This window comes from Taurulus bubalis, assembly GCF_910589615.1.
Source record: "Taurulus bubalis genome assembly, chromosome: 10".
NCBI lineage: Eukaryota > Metazoa > Chordata > Actinopteri > Perciformes > Cottidae > Taurulus > Taurulus bubalis.
In genome coordinates this window covers 6,690,141-6,714,110 of record NC_136598.1, presented here as the reverse complement: position 1 = coordinate 6,714,110, position 23,970 = coordinate 6,690,141, and the positions used below count along the sequence as shown (strand labels likewise).

The following is a 23,970-nucleotide window of genomic DNA, read 5'->3' as shown; positions in this document are numbered from 1 at the left end:
ACGCGCACCGGGATGATAATGGAGCCTCTATGCGCCTTAAGTGTTTTAGCGCCCCGTGTGATGTCAGTCTATAATAAAACTAAAAGGTAAAATCGAGGGCAGGAACTTCAAGTGACCCCAACTTGAACTTCTCAACACATCGTCTTAAAGAGACAGGCAGCCATTGTATACGCACGTATGTTGCATATTTATGATCAGGCGGCCCACTTAAACTTTGGAGAGAACTCTAATGATGGATAGAAGTTACATCAAGAGTCGTTCAAGCTGTTCATGTCAAGGACCTTCAAGGAATTAGACCCCCCACACCATCATATTTAATATCCTTCTGTCCCTGAGGCCAAAATAAAATCCAAATTGATCACAATTCCTGCTGCTTTATTGTGTCATTTAGAAAATCCATTCACAATTATGAATTCATTGTACAATTTTTAATTAAGTCAAATGAATGCAGCTGTTAAAAGAAGGTGTGTCTCACCTGCAGACCTCCCCCGAGAATATTTAATAGCCCCCCTAGCTTCACTTAAAGAGCACTTCGGAAACGTATCCCCCGTTTTCCCCGCAAGGGTTTGGACTCAAAACATTATTTTGATAAGCAATACAAACGCAGCAATATAGAGCCCATAAGACACTGTTATACTAGTATTACAATATGTCATGTATATATCTTTCTCTTACTTTAAGCCTACGTCGTATGCTGCAAATCTTCTCCACACGACCATATCTAATTGAAATATGTCAAGATTAAAACCTGAGAAATGCATAATTAATAGATAGTGACTGTAGATCCGATCAGCGTGAGGCCGGACGCGCTCATATGATCCAGATGCGCTGACCCTGTAACGTCACTGAAGGCTTCATCGGGACCATCGGCTCAAAACGAAAAGACACACAGTACATTCAAACTTGGATGAACTCATCAGAGTAGTCTACTCAAAAAAGAAGCTGCTCAGAGTGTCACAGTGTCACTCACACGTCTGCACGAATGCCATCCCTGTCTCCGTGCCTCTCACCGTCTTACCTCGGACTCATGTCTGGTGCTCTGGCCGAGTGTCTGCGCTCCTTTTCGGCATTCCCTCATTAGGACCTCCGCCGTTTCCGCCGAGTCCAACTCTCTCTCGAAAGCTCTCTTCCGCCTAATTTCGCAGCCCTCTGTCTCCCGGCTTCACCCCTCTTTTCACTCTCTTCCGTACACTGCTATCTCAAGTGTTAACAAGACAATCTGACACTTCAGACGATACGGGGTCCGGTCGGACCAAAACCTGCCGGAGGAGACTTCACGCGCACAGCGACACCCAATGGAGGAACATGGCGGTAGCCAGCCCTATTGGTCTTATCACGGAGAACGCGTGCGTGCGTGTGTGCGTGCGTGCGTGTGTGTGTGTGTGTGTGTGTGTATGTGTGTGTGGGGGTTACGCTATTTTGGGAGCACCATATGAAAAACACACAGTAAACTACAAGGCTACGTTATATTATTATATGTATATGTACTTTATTATTAAAGCATTTACATAAATACTTCATACACACTGCATGGTAATTGCATCATATCATATAGGCTGATTATATGGATGTGTGTAAAAAAAAGTAATTTGAATTCAACTAGTTGAACAAAAGCTGTTGGATCGATGTAGTGGAGTATAATATTTCCATCAGACATAAAGCAGATTAGAGCACCATAATATGTTTTAGTAAATTACAAGTACCTCAATAAAATAAAGTCTAACAAAGTTGTAGCTTAATAAAAAGGACTGTCTTTTAATAAATTTCACTCCAACCTTTCATGCAAATGAAAAGATGCCCTTTGATATATGTGACAGTTTGTGTGTGTTTTTCTTGTTGTTTTTTGGTTATAACCATCACTGGCTGTATTAGTTCAATTTATATAGTGCTGGTATTTCTACTAAGACTTCAGTTTCTCCAGAAAAGTATATTGCATTTATTTTTTTTCCCCGTACACTGTGGAAGGAGTCACTAGCTTTCTATAAACATTAATTCTAACACATATTTAATCTGCTGTATTTGGACGGATTGTGTCGGACAGGCCTGTCTGTTATTATCCCTTCATGTCTTTTCAGATCCATCCTGAGGTGTTTGAAAGACCGCAGATTGAAATTGATGAAACTACTTATTTCCCCATCGCTTGGGTCATTAACAGACAGCCGATGTGCTCCAGTGAAAACACCAAGTGGACTGAGGCCTGTTTATGTTTGTTTTGATCACAACAGCAGCTGACAATCTCATAAAGCATGTCGGGTCTCTTCCTCTAGAAATTATCCAAGTTCAAGGTGGTGGTGTTTCACTGAAATGATCCGAGCCACCTCAAGAGCCCGTTAGAGTGGAGGAAGGTATTGTCTCTCACTTCCATGTTCCCTTGATGAACTGCTGATAACCTCCCAGACAGAGGTTAGCAGAGCTGTGCGGGAGAATGGATACGTTCTATCAAGGATGTGACAGCGTGTTTCGATTCATGGTCCGAAATAGTTTTTTCCCTTAAGGGAACACATAGTGAAATCATTATGCAACGTGTCAGGTTATGTCTAAACATAGGTTGATTTATTTCTGCTTTAATTAGCACCCCTTTCAAAACATTGTAATTACGACTGCTGTGGTTAATCTCTGGCTGCCCTCTGTCCTATATTGCATATTTATGCTACTTGTATTCATATGATTATTATATTTGATGTTATTTATTGCAAGATAAATGATGGATTTCACATATTAAGACTTGAGGTTTGCCTCAAAAGTTTGCATTTCATGAAGATAATAACTCATCGTGAAATAAAGATCCCCAAATCTGTGAAATCTGTCAAGTTTTTGCTTTAATTAAATGGCATTATGCGCCTGCAATAACATAAAAATATCAGGGGCGAAAAAAATATTAAATGTGACAACATGCCTTTACTCAGGTTTTACTCAAGTCAAACAATGTCACATGGAATTGTGACTTCATACGGGTCAAGGGTCAACACATAGACTGTGAGTCGTTTAGAAAAGCATCATGAGCAATAAATAACTAACTTTCAGGCCACAAGTTGCTTGGACCTCCACAACAACACAAAGAAGGGGTTACTGCCAAGAATGGTGGCTCTCGGGGACCAAACATATTGCCGTGGTGTTTGAAGCAAAACCAGCACACAGCCCGGATACATATGTATGGGCTAATAGTTTTGATATGTCAACAGTGGCATTTTATAGTTTATGTTACTTTATCTGCGAGGATGAAAGAGGGTTATTTTTAAAGTATGATACTATAAAAACTTAATATCAGTTTATTTGTGTTTCTCTGGGTACAGCTGTTGTCTTCCCAGACAAACTTTATCTCACTAATCAATCAGCCAGTCCCAAGGCCTGCGCTGGACATTAAACTCCAGCCTGTCAAAACACAATTTAACATGCCGTAATCTGGAGCGCCGCAAACCTGAAATGCTGAACTTCTAATGAACTGTGAAAAAAAAGCCTCCAAATTACTGGTTGTAAGCAATGATTCAATTAAAGCTGCAAGAGCTGCGCTCCACACACAGCCCAGGGAGCTCATCCCAGAGACGTGTCTACTTACCCAAAGTGAGGAACCAGAGCTGGAGATAAGGCAGGCTGGACAGCCAAATCCCTTAACAGTCTGCTGTCACCCTCTAAATCACACACCTTTCCCACCATTTCTCCAAGTGTGACTATTGCAGGTTTTTACATGTGATGTATGTCTTGCAGAGGCTTCGTGGGTCGGATATGGAAACACAATGAGGCGGTGAATATTCTGAATCACTGGAGCCAACTTTTTCCAACATGTGTGCGCAGATATGCTGCAGGGTCACCATGCCTCCAAGGCCACAAGCACCTCTTTTCAATTTAGGTTTTTGAGTGACGAGCATTGCAATCACCTTAGTATTGCTCCGTTTCTGTCTGCCAGCACAGAGAGAGAGCGAGACTGGACAATAGACAGGACAGTCGAAAAGTAATCTTAGCACCTCGAAACAGACCCGCCGGGTGTAATGTCCCACACTTTTCTCAACTGCTCACACAAGGTCTTTTGCTCTCCCTTCTTTCTTTCATTCTCATCAATCATCCCTCTCTCCTTTCTTCGTGTCTTCCCTTCCAGTGGACAGGGTCACACATATCTCCAGATGTTTGCCGTGACCGCCCCACAAATACGGGACGCACACCCCTTCAGCTTCGGATTCTCGTCACCACCAAAAGTTGAACTGTAGGCTCAACATTTACACACAGACCTCTCTTAATTCATTGTAATGAGCAGTTTTGCGACAGCTTTAGAGCAGACGTGCAAGGCACGTCATGTGCAGAGCTGTTCGGCCGCCATTCTCGTTCACCCATCTGTTGGTGATGGACATTTATCGTGCCATGATTACAGCCAGAGAAGAATGACTTTTTTACAAAGGCCAATATGTATGAATACAACATAGATTCTGGCTTTGAGAACACTCATGCTGAAGTTGGGCAACTTGTTTAATTTGGATGATATCTAATGCAATAAATTGTCATCGACTGATATCATCACCTTTTGGGTTCATAAGGCGAACTGGAGTCATGTTACTGGCCACCTGGTGAATGTAAGTCCAATATTCACTCTCCTTCCAACTGCGGTTTGATCTATATCACCTCCTGAGGGAAATATCTGGCTCATCAGCAGCTAAATGCTCCACTATGTTCACAAGCTAGTTGCCAACTTTGTCTGTGGACTGTTTGGTGCTGAGCAGGGAGCCTCTAGTTGGTTTGTACAGCTTTTTTGCTGAAAACAACATATTGCTGTGTCCAAAAAACAATGCTGGTGAGAGCAAAACATCGAGTTGAAAGATGCTAAAACGATTCGTAAAGAGGCAGAGAGTCAGGTGCTAACTCTCTGTTGGTTTATCCATTGTTGATTTGGAAATATTGCTTATAGCCGCTTTAAGTTTTTGGCAACTGATCGCAGCTCAAATATCTGCAATAACATGAAATGAGACAACATTTCACTCTCCAGCAAGTAGAACATTTTATTGATGTTTAATCAGAGAAGGTCAAGCAATACACACGTCAACCGTATTCACCAGCATGGCCTTGTTATCTTAGTCCTCCTTTCCTGTGCAACACAGTGTGGGTATGTGACTCTGTTTAAATGTGTACAGGCCGGTCCAGCGGGCGTCTGTGCAGCACATGGCTGTCCAATGCACGGTCTCTGCTCCCTGGTCTCTCCTCATTAGCCTCACACAGAGCAGCCATTCCCCTCTCGCCCCCTCGCCTCCCTCTCTACCTTCCACTCACAGTACACACAAGGGGAAGAGCGAAAGCTTTTGTTTTCTGTGTCCGACCTGCGCTCCGTTCCAGCCCTCCTCCTTTTCTCTAATTTTCTCTCCTTTTCTCTCCTTCGCCTCTCCACTGACTAAATCTCTTTTCCGGCTTGATACTGCTGAAAACCATATGGTGTGTGACATCATCAGGGCAGGAAGCAGGGAGAGGGGAATGGTAGAGCAGAGGAGAGATTGGCTTGCCAGGTCTCTGTGCAGTGATGTCAGCAGAAAAGCACTCTGGGAGGCCCGTTGGGGGGGTGAGAGCAGAGCAGGTTGGAAATTTGTTTTTTTTAGATCTCATTCCCACCTGGATAATGAGGGGGTAAAGGTGGGCAAGTGGAGAGGCAGCATACACCTTGAAGCAAACCGTGATGTAATTTGTTGCATGTCAAGTCATGAACTTTCCCTCTTGGGCTTCGGCTTCGTTGACGCTTGTGTGCAGGTGCCGTTGCAACACCTTTCTCCAAAAATGTCAATCGGATGGATTTCAGTAAGTTGAAAATAAGGTTTGGGCCACCTTTGATGTCTTGGTCTCATCTTGTGATGCTCATCTGTCTACTTCTTCCTTTTAGTCACTGGCAGTCCCAATCTGCTCACCAGGCTTTAGGTCTGTCAACCTCCCTCCCTCCCGCCTGCTTTTGTTCTCTGGGTGAACTCTGCAGCTTTGCGTGAGATCCTGGTCTCCATACCATCACTACCGACCCATCCAGCTCTCTATCAGCACAAGCGGAGATACACGTAAACACTCAGCCACTCACACAGTCAGCATCTCTCTCCTTCACACACAAACCCACATTCACCAAAATACCCATCTCCTCTGATTAATGGCAGAGCTGGGGAGGGTGCCAGGCAAAAGAGGGAAGGCATTAGAGGAAAGGAGAGTAGGAGAGAGGAGAGGAGAGGCTGCTGCAGCTGTGGTTTTGGAGCCGGTCTCTGCACCCCCTTGCTGCCCCCTCTCTCCATCTCCTCACTGGCTCCTCCAGGGACACACGCCTTGGCCAGGCCCCAGGAACCAGGGAGTCAGGACCAGGCTAAGGGGGAGAGAAGGGGGAACAAGAGAGGGAAGGAAGGATATCACAAAAGAAAGAGAAAAACAGAGCTGACCTAATATGAAAGTACTGTCAGGCAGCACCTACATAAACAGGAGAGTGCATGGGATGTTCCTCAAAGGTTTTTACGGGCAAAACAGTACAAAGCGTAATTTTTCCAGAAACACTTGAGCCTGTTAAAGTTTTACAATATGATACTGGTGCTGTCCTTTGGTTTTAAACCAATAGTTTTCTGAAAAAGAGCTGAAAAGAAACTACATCGACTCAAGTGTCACACTTAACTGCATTATTGAGATCGTAGCATTTGACTCAAGTATTTCTATTTTTTATTAATTCATATTTCAGTCACTTGGGTACAATTGTATCATACGTTGTATATGCAAAGCACTTCATAGAACTAATTTGAAACAAGCACTACTTCTATGAGTACATGACAATATGTGCAACATACAGGAAAGGAAAGTCACAACAGTAGAAGTTAAGATCTGCAGATAGACAAGTCATGTCAATGTAGAAACAATTTAAACAGTCACACCTGCCACCTGCAAGCATTGAGTTTTACAACTGCATTATTTGTACTGTGAATTTTTCAAGTATTTTTTTTATTTTTAAGAATGACATTTAAACATAATATAATTGTCACTGTCTGCATGATGCCAGGTTGTGGATGCTGGCCAGCACCATTGGCACCTTAAGAAATATGATTAGAAGCAGAATTTTGGCAATTAAATCCCTTTCTGCGCAGACATTGTGAACCACACTCTCAACTCTGTCGACAATCAAACACTTACTTTCCTCTGAGCAGTCGACTGCAAATTGCTGCAGTTCATCCTCCAGCATTAGAACACTGCCGTTGTACTGGCTATTAAATGGGAAAGAAAGATATTTCCTCAGGGGATGAAGGGAATCTGTGCGTTTGACCAAGAGCTTTTCTGGTAACATTATTCCACAATTCATTGTTATTTACCAAGGAAGATGTGGAATAATGAGAACGGAAAGAGTACAGACACTAGATTAACATGTTTTGCTTCAATCGTGGCCGGCTTTCTTCTCTTTTGTAATCTTATCAAAAGTACTTGTAATAAATTCAGGATTTATGCGCACAGTCCTATTCACAGTGAATATGGTGTGATTTTTCATGGTGGGGGAGGTATCTACAAAGGGTTCATCCTTATTAAATGTGAGATAAGCTCATCAGCTCTCCACTTAACTCGAATGCATTGAGCTACGGCTCAACATATGCAGGGGGTTTGGGTATGCCTGTGCGTGTTTGAATCCAAAGTGTGATCTTCTCACCCTCACTGCCCTGCAGTCCCGGGTTAGTGTGTCTTTGAGGCCTATTCTCTCTCTCCTCTCCCCCACTACTCTCAGTGTTTTATGGGATGTGTGCTGCGGTGCAGTGACCTCCCTCTCACCCCGGTGCCACCCAGCCGGTGCAGGATTCAGGCGCGCATGGCCCCTGCCAAAACCCCATAGCGCCACATCTGCAATCCATAAACGCCAGCCACTCTCGCTCTCCTATTCCCTCGCCCACACCGCCTTCGACTCTCACACTCCTCCATTTCACTCCGTCTCTCTCTCACCCACTAACTTTTTATTTTAATTTCCAAATTCTATGCATCCCCTTTTTTTGCATTCCTTCGACTGACTTCCTCCCACCACTTCTGGTATTATTCATGCTGAACATCAACTGGCTCTTCCCTTATCTCTCTCTCCCTCACTGCCCCCTTTTCTCTCCTTCCGTTTCTTTATCCACATCCAACGGAAAAATCTCTCACCCATTATATCTTCAGTGGGAGCCAACTAAGTGTGGTGGCAATGAACTGGGAACCGCAAGACATTCCTGATCCAACCAGCGCTAAGTCACCAGTCTTCTGACGGTGGCCGGTGCCAAACACACACTTCATGGGCTGGATGCAGCCTTACCACGTCACAGTTGGTCTTCAAACAGCAAAATCTTTATTTGTTTCAAATTGATAGTGTCAGGGGAAAAAAATGTAGTGTGTGCATCTAAACTCTTTTGTACACATTTTACTTTAGGAGCATTCTCCATCAAGGGGGTATTGAATTCCCCCTCCCCTTGCCATGAACTTCTGGCCTGCAGAACACCCCTCCCCTCAGCCTTAACAAGATGTGTTCAACACATCACTGTTACTGTGCCCTTGCATGAAAAAAATAGTAAAGTCGGAAATAAATTGAGTGTTACCACAAAACTGTCCAGAGCTCCCAGCTTGCCCCCCATGGGCAATAGAGACATTAGTCTTTCTCGATTGTATTATCTTTTTTTCTTCGACTTTTGCACACAGTGAACTTTTGCTCCCCTCCGTTTCTTGGATCATGTTCTCCTCTCCATCCCGAAGTCTTCACCTTCAGGTTTCCCAGACATATTGGCATGCCTCTGTGCTGCAGTCCCAACACAGCCTAGGGATGAATCATGTTGCTGCAAGCATGCAAGAGCTCAGTTTTATGATAGATACTGCAATTCATAAATCTGTGTTTTCCTACGCAAGGAAACATGGGGCAGGAAAGGACCCAACGCATTTCAGCTTCAGTTTGAAAGCAACAGAGAGGTCATGGTGTGTGTGTGTGTGTGTGTGTGTGTGTGTGTGTGTGTGTGTGTTTTGACGAGACCTGAAAAGGAGCTTTCAGGTCAGGGCCGGTGAGAGAGATTATGGTGTTTGTGAAGGGGTGTTAACCGCTGTTAGTAAACAAAGCATTTAAAAAGTTCCTACAAATTTAGCACACCATTTGTAAATTATATCAATGAATTACAGAGTACAGGAAAGTGTATCATGAGTGTGTTTGGAGAAGCATTGTTGTTAAAGCAGCTCTCTCTTCCTCAAGCTGGTGTAGTTCTGGTAGTGCCATGGAACATTTTTTTAATTTTGTGCTTAATGTTGTTGCATACCGTATTACAATCATACCGGGCCGGGACTGGTGATTAATTAGTTGTTTTTCTTCATTTAGTCCACTGAGGTATGTTTGTGTTAAAAGATTATATAAATAAATGAACGCGCCAGCTGCTATTTTTCTAAATATTAAAAGGCTACAACTCATTCAGTTATTATGAAGGATTTATGCTTGAAAGTGCAACTTAGGAAGGTTTTTTCCACAATGAAAGGGGAACCTGATCTAACTTAAGACTTCCAATATGTTATTTCCATGGCATAGGAAAGTTCAATCAATATCTGTGAACATGAAACTCTCTCAAAGCCAGAAACCAGAGAAGTTTCTCAAATGTGCATATCATTGACTTTAAAGTTGTAAAGTTGGGAAGAAATCGCCCCTGGGTGCGCCGTGTCATCTTTAACATATTTGACAATTAATTGTCGCTGAAGCAGTTCCACACTTCATGCTTGAAGTCACAAATTTGAGTCTTCGCACTCAGATTTAGAGTTGTTCGCTTTGACAAATATTTGTGGACCATCTTAGAACACAGGAATAACATGTATACATTTTCAAAATGGGCATAATTGTCCTTGAATTTCCGTCCCAGTGAGTGCATTTTAGTGTGACTGCAGGCTTAAGCCACATCTGCATGATTTCAAAGAGTTATTACCATTGCAATGAGCTTGGTTGGTACATGACTAATGCAACTCGCTCTAGCAACTCATTTAATCAGAAAGTACTCAACACATTCACAGCCATTTCTTCAGTGGCTGTTACTCATATTTGACCCGTTTTAAACATATGAAAGAGTTGCTCAACAAATTAGTGAAGCAGCTATGGACATTTATTCATCGCTGCCATCTAGTGGTCGAAACAGACTCAGCAACAAGATAGAGGCTTCATAGTTAAGTGCAACAAGATGGCTCAAGATGAACAAACATGATCACGGAGACATTTTGCCTCAAAACAGTTAAGTTTAATACAAATTACACTTTTTGAAAAGGTAATTTGATCACAATGATGATAAGTATTTGTGTAAATACACGTCCTGTGTCTTTCTTGTGTCGTCATGTAGTCCCTCCACTACTCCATGTCCAAGTCGTCCATATCCACAATGACCTCTCTCTTGAACCAGGGTAAAGACAAGGGCACATAGGGATCATATGTCCAGCGAGGATACACTCTCTTGTACAAATTCATGAGGACAGTGTCCTGTGAGCGCAGCTGATTGTCAATGACACACTTCATGTGACCATGTGTTCCTGAGAAGATAGAACATGACAGTCAGAATCATACAGAAAACAAACAGACACTGCTTAAAGATGGTGCCTACACAGAGTTTTGTTTTTATATGTCCTCACCCAAAGCCTCCTTGATGTGGCCTCTTCGACCCCACTTTGTGCGCAGCTCCACCGGCTTGAACCACATGATGTCCTCTATCACAGAAAGAAACAAAAAGGAGTGTTAACCATGACGCTTAAAGCCACCGAGAAGTGAAACGTTACGGAATATTCTGTTGTCATAGTTAAAAAAAAAAAAAAAAAAAAAAAAAAAAAGTGAACATTCTCTTACCCCGGTTGAAGAACATGTAACGAACAACCGCAGAGCGCCGGTTGATTTTGAACGGGTGTCCGCTCAGCACAATCCTCTTCAGCATTACACGCTGAGGGTCACAACTGAGCAGGCTGCCTGTCGCCACCAGGTCCTGGATGCCTAGAGAGACGCAGTACAAAGAACACAATACCAGAATTATGATAGGATAATTAAATACAAACAAGACAGCAGAATGGATGCTCAAAAGTTGAACATTCAGGCAGCCAAACCACAAATGGCATTTACTCATTTTCAAGAATACACAGAACTTTTCATCTCACCATCATTCTTTTGTTTGAAGAGCAGGACTCCCGCGGGGGCGAAGGTAATGGGAGCGTACACCGACACCACGGTGGGGGCATCTGGCCTGAGGAAGCGCTCCATCTTATGCTTGTCAGCTAGAGAAGAGCAGAGCGGAGTTCAACACTCAATGATTCATTTACTACTGTATATCCAGCAGATACTTCTGTTTCAGACCACCTGCTTCTACAATCATTTGGACAAGGGCATCACTACATTTTTATTATACCAAAATCATGTTTATCATCCTGAGGTTCTTGGGGGGTTGGTATCCTATCAAAATGGAATCATTACAATGAAATGTTGAAACCTAGTCACAACATCAAAATTAGTGTTTTTGCACAAATGGTGGTGCTTGGTGACGTAGTGAATACTTGATGGTTTTGCAGTGGCTCCTGCTGGATGTTGCTAGTTGCATCAGTTCCATTGGATTTCATCGATTTCTTTTTTTTTTTACAAAATGTAACGGTAATGTTTGTTAATGCTGGTGTAAGTGAACCCTTAATGTGTCGTAGTCAGTCATTTCTGAATTTACTTTGTGTAGATGGAGTCATTTATAGCTCTCAGTTCTGCTAATGCATGTCTTGGAGCGATTTCAAAATATATTGTTTCATGAAGAAGAGAATAAGGTTGAAATAGGAGTATGCTTGAGGGCATGTTTGCTCGATTAACAGGTGTTCTACCTGAAGTGTGCTGAGAAAAGATAGGCGATGCCCTGAACCTCCGAAATCCACAGTGAAACACCAGCTCCTCTTTAGATTTGATCGGCTCTGTATTGCTGGGGTGTCTCCGCACCAAGAGGTGCATCACGCACATCTGTGCACAGAAGGGGGAAATTATGAGGTCAGAAAAATCAATAACAGAAACATTGTGCTACTAGTGTGACTTTGTGTTAAATGGACAGTTACAAATTCAGACAGAGAGGCTTTCAGATGTTAAAACTGGGGATCAGACCTTTTGTTCATGGGGCAAGAGAGACACCATCATCAGAGGTTTGCCTGACTGGACACTCTCCATCACAGAAAAAGGCACATCGTTGATGTGCAGCGTAACGTACCAGCCAACCTGAAACAGAAGTGACAGCAGTCAGTGAAGCCACGAATCTAACACCAACAAAAGAGCATTTACAAATGAAGACAGACCCATTTTATTGAATTGTTTTTACCATGGCTCCCTCTTCCTCAGCTGCAGCCTCGGCCAGTATGCGGCGGCGAGTGCGGTCAAAGCTCTTAAACTGGAAGATGCGTGAGTAGTTGAGTGGCAAGTTCTCCATGGGGTCCCAGGGCGAGGAGCGGAAACTTTTGAGGCCTCGATAGCGCTGGAACCTAGACAGAGGAGAGAATGCCGTGTGATCAAACTGCAGTAAAGAAACACACTCGAAGAATTAGTTTCCCTTCTAACCTAAACTCACAATCACAACACTTAAATACTGACCTGATTCTAGCTGCCATGTCGAGGGGCGTGTCCACCTCGTCTGGAAACAATACATTGGCTCGGGCCTCGCGGTAGCGTTTCAGGCCTTCTTCTTCTGCAGCCTCATCAATGTGCTCATCGTAGCGTTGATCTGCTCCAGTTCGCTCTGTGGCGCACAACTCTTCCTCCTCATCATCATCTTCATCTTCTTCTGAGGCACAGCCTGAACCCGGGTCCTGAACAGAGAGTTTTATAAAAGACAGCATGGCTATGACCTCATGTTTTGGGGTGGATGCAGACATCTCAGAGCTACACTGAATAGGAGAGGTTGACCAGCACTGCTAGAGACTTCCCCTGTTAAAACTATGAGCCATTACCTCAAAGACTTCAATGTTTAATCCTTTTTAACTTACTTGGATGAACAGGTTTCTGTACTATTCTCATGCTGTTCTGTATCAGTAATACTATTGTTGTTGCTGCACTCCTCTATTGCAAACATATTTTTATACATACACAACTCATCAAGGCAGCTGTTTGCCTTCCCACTTTCTAAACTGCAGCCATAATACTTTACAAACAATGACCAGGCACACATGTTGGGAACACAAGTGCAGTCAAAGAGATTCTAAGTATAGAAATTGTATTATAGCCAAACATAAACAAGGCTCACCCAGCTACAATAAGAACAGTGTTGTGAGTCGGTATGTGTGAATGTGATAAGGAGTTGCCAGAATTCAAACTATGGGAACCCCTGGTTTGCATATATTTAAATGCTGTGCCTTCTCAGTGAGTCTACAAACAACGGTCTACAGTTTTTCCAGACATTGACTCTTAAAATATCTAGAAATTCAACTTCCGTTGGCAATATATTTGTATGAGGAAATGAATCATCAAAGAGGACATGCTTTAAAGCCCTCCCTCAACTGGCAAAGCCAGACACGAGGGGAAAGCACTCAGCATGGGGTTTATTCATAACCGGTCCAACATCCCTGCTGCAATAATAAGAATAAGAATAAATCCTTATCATTTGAAGTACCCATTCCCCTATTGTTATCCCTCTCCTAAATACATACCCTGTGTTAACTGTGACATAAAACACATGCTAATAACAATCACATATCATAATGAAACCTTTGCATAAGGAGAGTTTCCCCGACTTTTTTTCAAGCAGAGCTGGAAATAAATAAATGGTCGACCCCTCCCTTCGTCCAGACAGGAAGTTCTGTTCACAGGACAGGAAGACAGGAGGCTTCTCTCGGGACTCCTGCTCCAAACACTATTGTTGTGGTGAGCAGCCTGGCACTACAGGCCAGAGACAGACACTGAGAAAACAAACAGTGCCTCTCAGTGACGAGGTGCACTGATCGTGGGTCACGTATGCACCGCTTCAGCCCCGGAACCGCGGACACTCAGACATCATAGATTCTCCACACGGATCACTGTCATCAAGATGTACACTCTCTGACTGCAGATACACCATTGCTATGACCAGAAGCAGCTGACCAAACTAAAATGCTTGTGCTGAAACTATTAATTGATAAATCAAAAAAGAAAATGTATATTTAATCCACAACTACTTTAATAATAGAGTAGTATTTTTTACAAATTATACAGCCAAACCTTTCTAGACTTCAGCTTCTACAAGGTTTGAGCATTATTTTCGAACTCATTACAATTATAGACTAAATCCCTATCGTTTATATACAACAAATATATATACTTGTTTAAAGGAAATGGACAATTTGAAAATGTGGACATTTGTCCTTATTATGCCTCCGCGACAGCCGTGGACGGGTTGTATTCGGGTTGTCCTTTTGTCCCTCCATCCGGTCCGTTCTCGTGAACGTGACAGCTCAGGAAGAACATTTCTTCAAATTTGGCACAACGTCCAGTTGGACTCAAGGATAAACTTAATGGAAATTGGTGGCCAAAGGTCACTGTGAACCAAAAACGTTTTTGGCCATAACTCAAGAATTTATACCGCAAGGCTGTATTTTTAGTTTTTGTCTTTACATTAATGGACAAAACAGTTAACTGATCAATTTGAAGGTAGTTGACGCCCCAGACTGAACACAAAATGTTCACCACACTTTGTTCAAATGTGTTTGAGCACCGACACTGCACAGTCATACTGCCTCTAAAACTATAGATATAGCGTATGCCAAAGAAATGACCGGTAATGGAGCATAAGTACCTGAGACATAATGTCGTCATCCTCTCCGTCCATGGCCTCGTCCAACATGTCATCATCGTCGTCATCCTCTTCACTGCTTTCTTCGTCTATCTCTCCATTCTCCTCCTCGTTGTCATCAACAATCCACGAGGCCTGGTAGTCTGATGTTCCTTTAGGGACCTTGATCACACGTTTGTTCTTCCTGGCCTCTAAACAGCGGAGAGAAACATAAAAAAAACCTTTAGAGACCCGCCATATTGTGGCAGGTGGGATTGGATATGAAAATTAACCACATTTTAATCAAGAGTCATTTCTGCTGGCTAAAAAAATGAGTGGTGTCAGGTACTAGTAACATATTGCAAAGGACAGTTTCACTTTGCTTTGCGCTAACTGAATGCAACATGACAGCCATGTAAGTTTATTTTTTTTTCAAATCTATTTTGGTCTATCAATCCGACTCCAAGATGTCGGATCATTTCGATCAATAAAACTGTAATCAAGGGAAATGTCGCAAACCAGAATCAGTTATAAAAAATGTCCTACTGTGTTTATTGTTTAATGTTATGCACCACCCGCCATGACAAATTCCTTGTATGTGAAAACATACGTGGCAATAAATGGTTCTGCACCTTCAGCATCCAAAAGCTCGGTCTCTGTTGGCCACGTCTGCTCTCCATCCATGGGGTCCACCGCGGCTTCTGCCAGCAGACTCTCCCTGCAGGATGGATCTGCTTTCATGAGCACCCTCACTGGAGCCTCATCTTCCCTTCCATCCTGTGGGAAACAGATGGCCGAGGTAAATGGGAAAGTTAAGATTAACTAAATGCACAAACAATCTAAACCTTTTTTTTTTTTTAAGTCGGCTCGTCCATTCAAGGACCATACCAGAGTTTTTGCATGATCCATCACTCACATTGTGTGACACTTACATTACTTATAATTTAAAAGAGCGTTTTGAGCAGAGCGTTTTGCTTAGTTTGTTCCAGTCTCTCACTATTTTCATTCATTAAACAATTTGAAAATCAGATTCTGGAATATCCTCAAGTAATCAATATCATGACTGATTTAAATGTTGTAAAATGACATTGTGCTGCATAGTAAGTACTTCATTATTATGCTACAGAAATATGACATTGACAAAAATAGTTATGGGATCCCATATTCACTGGGATGTTTCAAGCCTCTTCACATACCTGCATGTCAACATCTCCTGCCTTGCCAGACTTTGTTGTTCTGGCTGTTGTTAAATTGAGGGGAAGAGGGTCTGATGGGGCATCAATCTGACTGAGCTGAAAGTCTCCATGTCCGCTGATGTGCACCAGTCTGTCAACTTGTAGAGGACGGCCACGGACGTACCCCGAGACGCAGAGGGTGCCCAGGCCAGTGGGTGCACCACCTGTCCCATCAGCAGGGCGGTTGGCCGTAAAAGTGACATGCTGAGCCAAAAGATGGGACCGTCTGGAGCGGAAACCGAGCTTTCGCTGTCTTTGAGTGCCGAGGTGTCTGAGAAGCAGAGTGGCTTCCTGCTCCGAATCCAGGGGGAAGAGACGGGCATCAGGGAAACGGATCTCTGTGATCTTTGCCAAAGCTCTCTTGGACTCGACCCTCTTCTTCACAGGAAGATCAGACACACCCTGACATACCAGTGCTATAAGGGGGGGAATTAGCAACAGAGAGACAAGCGCTTAGAAAATCTGCTGCAACTACAATCTATCCCAATGTGTTAAATGGAGGAGTAGCATGTTCAGGTGTGTACCCACCATGGCTGGGGAGGCCCTGGGCAAAGAGGCAGGAGAGACAGTATTCTCCATAGCTGTCCCAACCTTCAGCAGAGTCCAGCACAAATACAAGGCTATCTGCAATCTTTGCCACATCCAGCAGGGAGTGCATGTCAGCTGTCCAAAGAAATCACGAGAGAAGCTCAAGAATGGGACAACATGGAACAATCTATAAATACATGTTTTAAATTGGTGAGAGTGCTTTTTGTTTTATATTCTTTGAAAGACTAATGAAAACATTAATAAATAAATGGTCCAAAACAATATTCATATTCATCAATTGATTCTAATTTTCAAAGCAACTGTTCAGCATCAATCAACACTTACCCGTGCTGTGGCTTAGAAAGGTGAACCTCTGCTTAACACGAGGAAAAAGCAGCCCAAAACTGTCACTGACGCCACTGACGCACCGCTCCTGATGTACGACACCCCCAGCACCCTCCTGACGTAGCAGTTTGGTAACAGCACTGGCATCCACTCCACCATGGAGTGACACCACAGCGACCAAATGCGGAGGACCGTCCCTGGTGCCGAGACGTCGCTTCTCTGTCAGGACCTAAAAAGGACAAGAGATATGGGAACTCTGCAGCACCAATCAGGAATTCAAAGACCATTCTTCATGTGAAGAAAAACACTTACCATGTCTTTCTTATTCCTGCGTAGCTGGTTGGCTTTGTGCCGTCTGTCCATCCTCTTTTGCTCCTTCCTCTGCTTCTTGGTAAGGGCCGTCACTGACACTCTTCCTAAGAGACAGGTCAACACATTTATCATTATGTTGTGGAAGAGCCAAAGTCAAGTCATAAATATGCATGTAGGCTCACACTTTGAGAAAGCTGATTTGGATATTGAGCAAACGTCATAGTATTTGCACTCTATGAAAAACCAAGTGCAAAAAAAATGTCTCAACTGTTCACAGAGCAAACAAATCAAAAGCCTTGCTGCTTTGAAAAGACTTTCTTGTACAATATATTGCCATCCTGGCATCGTGCATCAAGCCCCACCCCGCAGCAACATGCGCAAAAACAGGTGGTGGTTTGCATACATTTGGTTAAAGTCCAACTTATTATGTTGAACATTTAGAGCTTCGTAGTTTTATAATTCAAGATTTTAACTACTGTTGGGTTTCAATGTGTCCTTTTGGTAAAACATAAGATGTAACTATAAGGAGCCATTAAATCGGTAGTGGGTATCAGAACAGTGTATGAAGAAGATATTCACATGGCTGTCTGTCGACTATTGAAGTTATGACTGATGTCTATCATTTCTTTGCTGCTAGATGGACAACATTTTAAAACATCTGTTTGTTGCAGAGCTGTTGTATTGGACTGCACAGAACCAAAGACTGTCTTGACTTTGTGACATTGATGATAAGGTTAACTTTTTAGAATGATTGAAGGATAATTTTGAAGCAATATTTTGTTTTATCATTAGAAGTATTGACACAATAATAACTTAACAATGCATCACCTCGAAGATACAGAGATCAATGAACACCTCTCTTAACTTGTAACTCTGAACATGTAACAGGAGAAGAGATATGTAATATGTTCAGTGTGTTACTCTAATCCCTCTACGTACAAAACAAAAAGTTGTGTATGTTGTTGTATGATACAACCACTTAAAATTGTAGTGTTTTTTTACTGGGTTGCATTGTATTCATAGTACAATGTTGCAGTTTTAATTAATTTAAATTATGCGACAATATAAATACATGAATGTAAAATTGTGATGTAAATAAAAAAAAAACTTTCCGGTTAACAGAGTACGACAACTGCTGTGCTGCTATATCTGGGGACACTGATTGGTCCCCCTGCGCTTTTAGAAAAGGTCATGGTCCAAATGGAGATGGTTGTACGCTCGTTACTACCAATGTCATGTGATCAGGCGTTTATACGCAATTTCTTACTACCGTGTATAAATCAAGACATTGATTTACATTAACTCATTTTCTACTGTACTGACGTCAACCAAAAGCCACTGGAAACCACGTGTGTTTGCAGAGCTGTGGCCACAGCTACAAGCCAACCGTATAAGTTACACTGTATAACTGAACATTGCTTACCTTTGTTTTCTCTCTCGATTTCACCTTTCGTCCGGTGCTTGCCATGTTTGTGGCCTTTATTTTTCTGTTTTAATACGCCGGATCTGTGGCCCTGTTGTTTTTCCTCATTCGCAGCCATTTTCACCATGTGGGACAGTCAGGCAAGTCACTTCCGCACTGGCACTGGCGTCATGGCGGGGGCGTGTCCTCAGACTGTCTTTTCAAAACAAAAGCCGAGGTCATGATAACGTGAACATAAGGTTTGTGGGCTGCATTTCCTACATACAGTTGCATGAATTAGTACTACAATTGTATTACTGTATTTACTGCATAAAATCTGAACAAAGTAAAACGAGACCGTAACATATTCTATATATATATATATGTATATATATATATATATATATATATATATATATATATATATATATATATATATATATATATGTATATATATAAATTACAATATATTACAGCAGAAAGTAATATGTTTGTTAAAACGTCCATTCACAAAAAAAGAAAGAAAAAAAGTCTCAAAATCAAAAGGTTTATCTTCTCGATACGATCTATAAAAATGTAAATAAACATGATCACAAATACTATAGGCTGCCTACTACTACTACTACTACTACTACTACTACTACTATGATACAGTACTAGTAGATACAGTGCTAGTAGTAGTAGTAGTAGTAGTAGTAGTAGTAGTAGTAGTACTACTACTATGATACAGTACTAGTAGATACAGTGCTAGTAGTAGTAGTAGTAGTAGTAGTAGTAGTAGTAGTAGTAGTAGTATTAGTAGTACTGTATCGATAGATGTATGAGCTCAAACCACTGCCAATATGTATCCCTCCTCTCTGTCATCATCCTCTGATATTCAGTCCTCTTTCCGCTCACTCTGGGCTCTCTTTGAAACCAAACACATTCACTTTTGACCTGGAAGTAGAACAGTGAGGAAAAGGAAGAACGAGATGTAGAGATGGAAGCATGAGAAAACAATTAAAGTATACAATGGTAAAATGGCCTTGGTCAAAGTTGGGCCCGCAGCTTGTTCGCCTTTTCATTCAGAGGCTCCTGTCATTGCAGCATTTTTAAGTTAATGGGTCCCTTTGGTTGCTTTCATGCAGAATAATACTTCTAAACCCCTTTTTGTTGTAAGGACGTCTGCTACATCTGTCAACTACCACCTGTTTAACCATCGACCATCATCATTACCTCATTGGCCTCATCAGGAACGGTGACGAGTCTGCGTACAGACGGGAGGTTGAACAGCTGGTCTTCTGGTGTGGTCAGAACAACCTGGAGCTGAACAAGGCCAAAACTGTGGAGATGACAGTGGACTTCAGGAGGAGCCCCCCAACACGAACCCCTCACCATTCACAACAGCACTGTTTCTGCGGTGGAGACCTTCAAGTTTCTGGGATCCACAATCTCCCGGGACCTGAAGTGGACCGCCATCAACATCAACACCATCCGCAAAAAAGGCCCAGCAGAGGCTGTACTTCCTGCGCCAGCTCAGAAAGTACAACCTGCCTCAGGAGCTGCTGATCCTGTTTTACTTCACCATCATCCAGTCTGTCCTCTGCTCTTCCATCACTGTGTGGTTTGGATCGGCCAGAGTCAGACTACAGCGGATAGTTAGGTCTGCAGAGAGAATCATTGGTTCCAGCCTCCCCTCCATCCTGGACTTGTACAGCTCCAGAGTCAGGAAGCGGGCTGGAAAGATCACTACAGTCCCCTCACACCCTGGACACAAGCTGTTCCAACTCCTCCCCTCTGGAAGGCGCTACAGAGCTCTGTACTCCAAAACCACCAGACACAGGAACAGCTTCTTCCCACTGGCCGTCACTCTAATGAACAGTTAACCAGCCTCTTCCATCCGCACTATCTGCACTTTTTTTTTACTACTGTCTTTAATGTCTTTTTTATATGTTTTCATATTCATCTTGTTTACTATATATTGTGTGTGAAAAGGTACAAAGAGCAAAGTGAAACCGGAGTCAAATTCCATGTATGTGCAAACTTACATGGCCATTAAAGCTGATTCTGATTCTGATAAGTTTCACCAGTTTAGAGGAGAAAAAAAGTCTAATTTTCGAATGAGCACAACATAAAGAAAAAAAAACTGGGTCTCTGCGCACATCTGCTTTACATCACTTATTTCAACTGCCACCATCAGTATCACGATGATCATTGTTTATCATCACTTTCAATCGGCATCCTCTTGAAGAAGAAACATCTCAAAGTAATGCAACATCATTCACTCGCATTAAAGCAGATCCAAAAGCCGCCTAAGAGCCAACTTGAGTAGAACTTTTCCATGTTTTGGCTTTCGAACAGGCAGGTTATTGTACAGGCTGAGTTACCATGCAAAGTGGTGGTTAGAGGGGGGTTGAACTTGAAGGAGAGGCTGGAGGGGTTTCTTCTGTACACTGTTACATCATGCAGAAACAAACCAAATGCAGTGAAAAAATTAACAATAGTCGACTATCATGCACTGCCCGAAGACAAACATTGCATACTCTCGGTCTGCTGACCGAGGATTCCTTAAGTATGCTGAGTACCATGCACCCACCTCAAGATTTTTGTAAAGCCCTGGAATTCTTTTTCTTCTGGATCTTCTTGAACAATATGCCTATGAACCAACTGGTTATTATGTTATGTTGACCCTTTCTCTGGTACCACCATAAATCCTAAAATGTCCACTTGAACATAATAAATAACATAGACAAAAATATAAAAGAATGTGAATGGCAGACCATGAAATACTAGCCTGCTGACCACGTCCATATCTCTTGAAGCCAGAAGAGAAAACAATATGTTGGACTCACCATGAATTTTACTCACCTTCAGCATACTCACTTCAGCAGGCTAGGTCTCTAATTATAAATACATTTTAATATGTGATAAAGTAGTTAACCCTAACAATCTAAATCAATTATGTTTTTTTTTCAGAATATTAACATGTTCTATAACAAGATAATTCATTTGTACATGGCCTATGGTGTGGTCCTTTAAGCCTTAGCCAAAAATTAATAAAACGTTTTGTAATAGTATGTTCTCAACTTTATATGATATTGTTTTTTACTTATGTCTCCGCCTCTGGCAGTTTTTTGGGTCAGAGAGAGTTTACTGCAGCTACAACAGGGCGGAACTGCAGTTCTCAGTATGTCGAAGGAAGACGGACCGTCGGGCAGAGTAACAGTTTAATTAGGCAGCCAAGTGAGTCGTTAACATGCCAGTGTGCTAGCTTAAATTCCCAGTTTCCCCCCAACGACATCGAGGATACCACCACGGATTGTTTCTGGGTGTTTTGGAGGTTGTTTGAACTTCCCTCACATTCTCCCAACGCATTTCCACGAAGGGAGGCGGCGGCCGAGCGCTCGGCAGCCATCTTTGGACTGGGAGTGGGACTCGACTACTCTGGCACCCCAGTTACTTCGAGGAGGGTGGGGATTTTAGCCGACAGTAATTTACAAATCTGCCCTTTATAATCGACTGACAGCGTTAAGAACCACGCGGATTTAACGTAGGAAGTCTCCGTGTCGGGAATAAAGCGGGAAGGACACTTTTATGATCCCAAACTGTTTTGAATAACGCGACATTCTCTCCGGTGCTGAAAGCTGGCCTGTCAGGAGAGGAGGGTGAGTTTCAGCTAGCGCTCACTGGCTAAGCTAAGTTAGCAAACATCACATAGGGAGGCTTGCTAATTTAGCTATTTCTGGCGAATGACTCTTAAAAGTTGGCGTAATTTCACGTCATTCGAGTAGTTACTCAACTGTTCGCGCTGTGAATACGACGCGGAACTACGCTCGGGTCGTTTGATCATATGACACGTAACTTAGATTAGCTAACGTTAAGTTTGGTGTGCAGCTAACGTTACGTTACAGTTAACGCTGGCTGGTTTGGGAGCTCCCGAAACCTCCTGAATGTGTATCTGCACGCTTGAGATTGGGGTTGGGTTTGTTTGATTTACTGATGTGTGACAAGTGAAACGGCGATGGGAAAGTGACAACTTTCAGGCAATCCTACTAAGTGCTCTCGCTAATTCCACTTGTGTTGAAACTCCAGTGAGGTATCAGCCAGCCACACAGGTAGCTCTGGATATCACGCAGCAGGTAAGGCGGCTCGTTTGCCTCAAGTATGATCGTTTTGGGTAAAGCGTGGTCATCTGATTGTGGGTTATCACATGTTTTTCAGATCAGTAACACTACTGTACAAGTGTCTGCTTGTCCCCACAGACAAACTGATCAATTATTTACTCTAACGTCCATAAGACATACACATACGCCTTGTTTTGTTCTTTGACATGGGTGGTAAAGATAAAGGACCCACTGGTTGCTGACACTGTGTGGTGTATGTTTTTTTGTTGTTGGTGTGAGCTATGGTTTGAAGGGCCAAAAGGAAGTGATTTAACTGACCAACATTACTGATATGAGTTAAACCTGCGTTCTGATTTAAAAAAAGTGATGGCAACTGCATTCATTTTAAAATGGATTAACCGCATGGCGTGAAGGCTTCAAAAACGTTCTCCCCTGTGTTTGAAATTCATGTCTGTGAGCAAGCCATTGCTGTTGAGTCAAGATAGACAGATAATCACCAGTCAAAATGCTCAGCAGGGCCCCTTCCTACCTCCCTATAGCTGTGCGAACAGGAAATGCAGCGCAGTGAGGGCATACATTGGGAATTCCACCCCTCTAGCTTTGTTGTCCTGTCCTGCTGCATTCTTGTGTGTGTGTGTGTGTGTGTGTGTGTGTGTGTGTGTGTGTGTGTGTGTGTGTGCTTGTTGGAACGCCAGGGTGTTTTTATGAAGGTATCTGTTATCATCACTCACTTTTGTGCTCACGTGTCCACAGTCGAAAATGCCATCGTGAGATATGACAACAACGCTCATTCATGAGCAACACTGTAGTTAAGAACAATGGCAATAAAGAGGCACCGTCCTGCATCGTGATGAGGCGTTATTTCAGGGCAGTGGCTGCATCTGTGTGGAATAGTGAGTTGTTCAGTGTTATTGAGAGACAAAAGATGTCCACTTGAACTGGGGGCTGCTTCTCCCAGGCTGGGAAAGAAGTCTTGTGACTCTAGAGTTAGCTCGGCATCTGTTTGCAGCTGATCATCTGAGCCGCATGGACTCAGTAAACTTTCCTCAGTTATCTTTTACAGTCTACATCTGTATTACAGCAGTGGAGCTGTAATGCAGCTGTAGACTATTTACCTGACAGTGGAGTTGTGTACATAATGCTACATTGTGTCAATATCTGTAATTTTAAAGGGTGTCCTGACTTTATCTAAAATAAAAACAAACAAATCGGGTTAATCCACACAACCCACTGTAAATATTTTCAGTTTTTTTTTTTTTTTTACATTCAGAAACAAAGATGGGTAATCCTGTATACCAAGGACGTCTTTTGTTTTGGAAAGGCTTTTCAACACAGTGATCACCACAACATGT

At 42.6% G+C, this 23,970-nt stretch overlaps 1 protein-coding gene across 1 annotated transcript; it reads right to left on the bottom strand.

The window, feature by feature from the left end:
- Nucleotides 1-10,090: 10,090 nt before the first annotated feature.
- tsr1 (TSR1 ribosome maturation factor) lies at nucleotides 10,091-18,663 on the bottom strand (the record flags this gene model as incomplete). Its single annotated transcript, XM_079224697.1, has 15 exons — nucleotides 10,091-10,479; nucleotides 10,579-10,653; nucleotides 10,790-10,930; nucleotides 11,092-11,208; nucleotides 11,794-11,926; nucleotides 12,065-12,175; nucleotides 12,276-12,435; nucleotides 12,545-12,759; nucleotides 14,718-14,905; nucleotides 15,326-15,470; nucleotides 15,890-16,344; nucleotides 16,457-16,591; nucleotides 16,802-17,030; nucleotides 17,114-17,217; nucleotides 18,537-18,663. 15 exons carry the CDS (start codon nucleotides 18,661-18,663, stop codon nucleotides 10,301-10,303), a joined length of 2,514 nt encoding a protein of 837 aa, XP_079080823.1. The 3' UTR covers nucleotides 10,091-10,300.
- Between the last annotated feature and the right edge of the window lie 5,307 nt (nucleotides 18,664-23,970).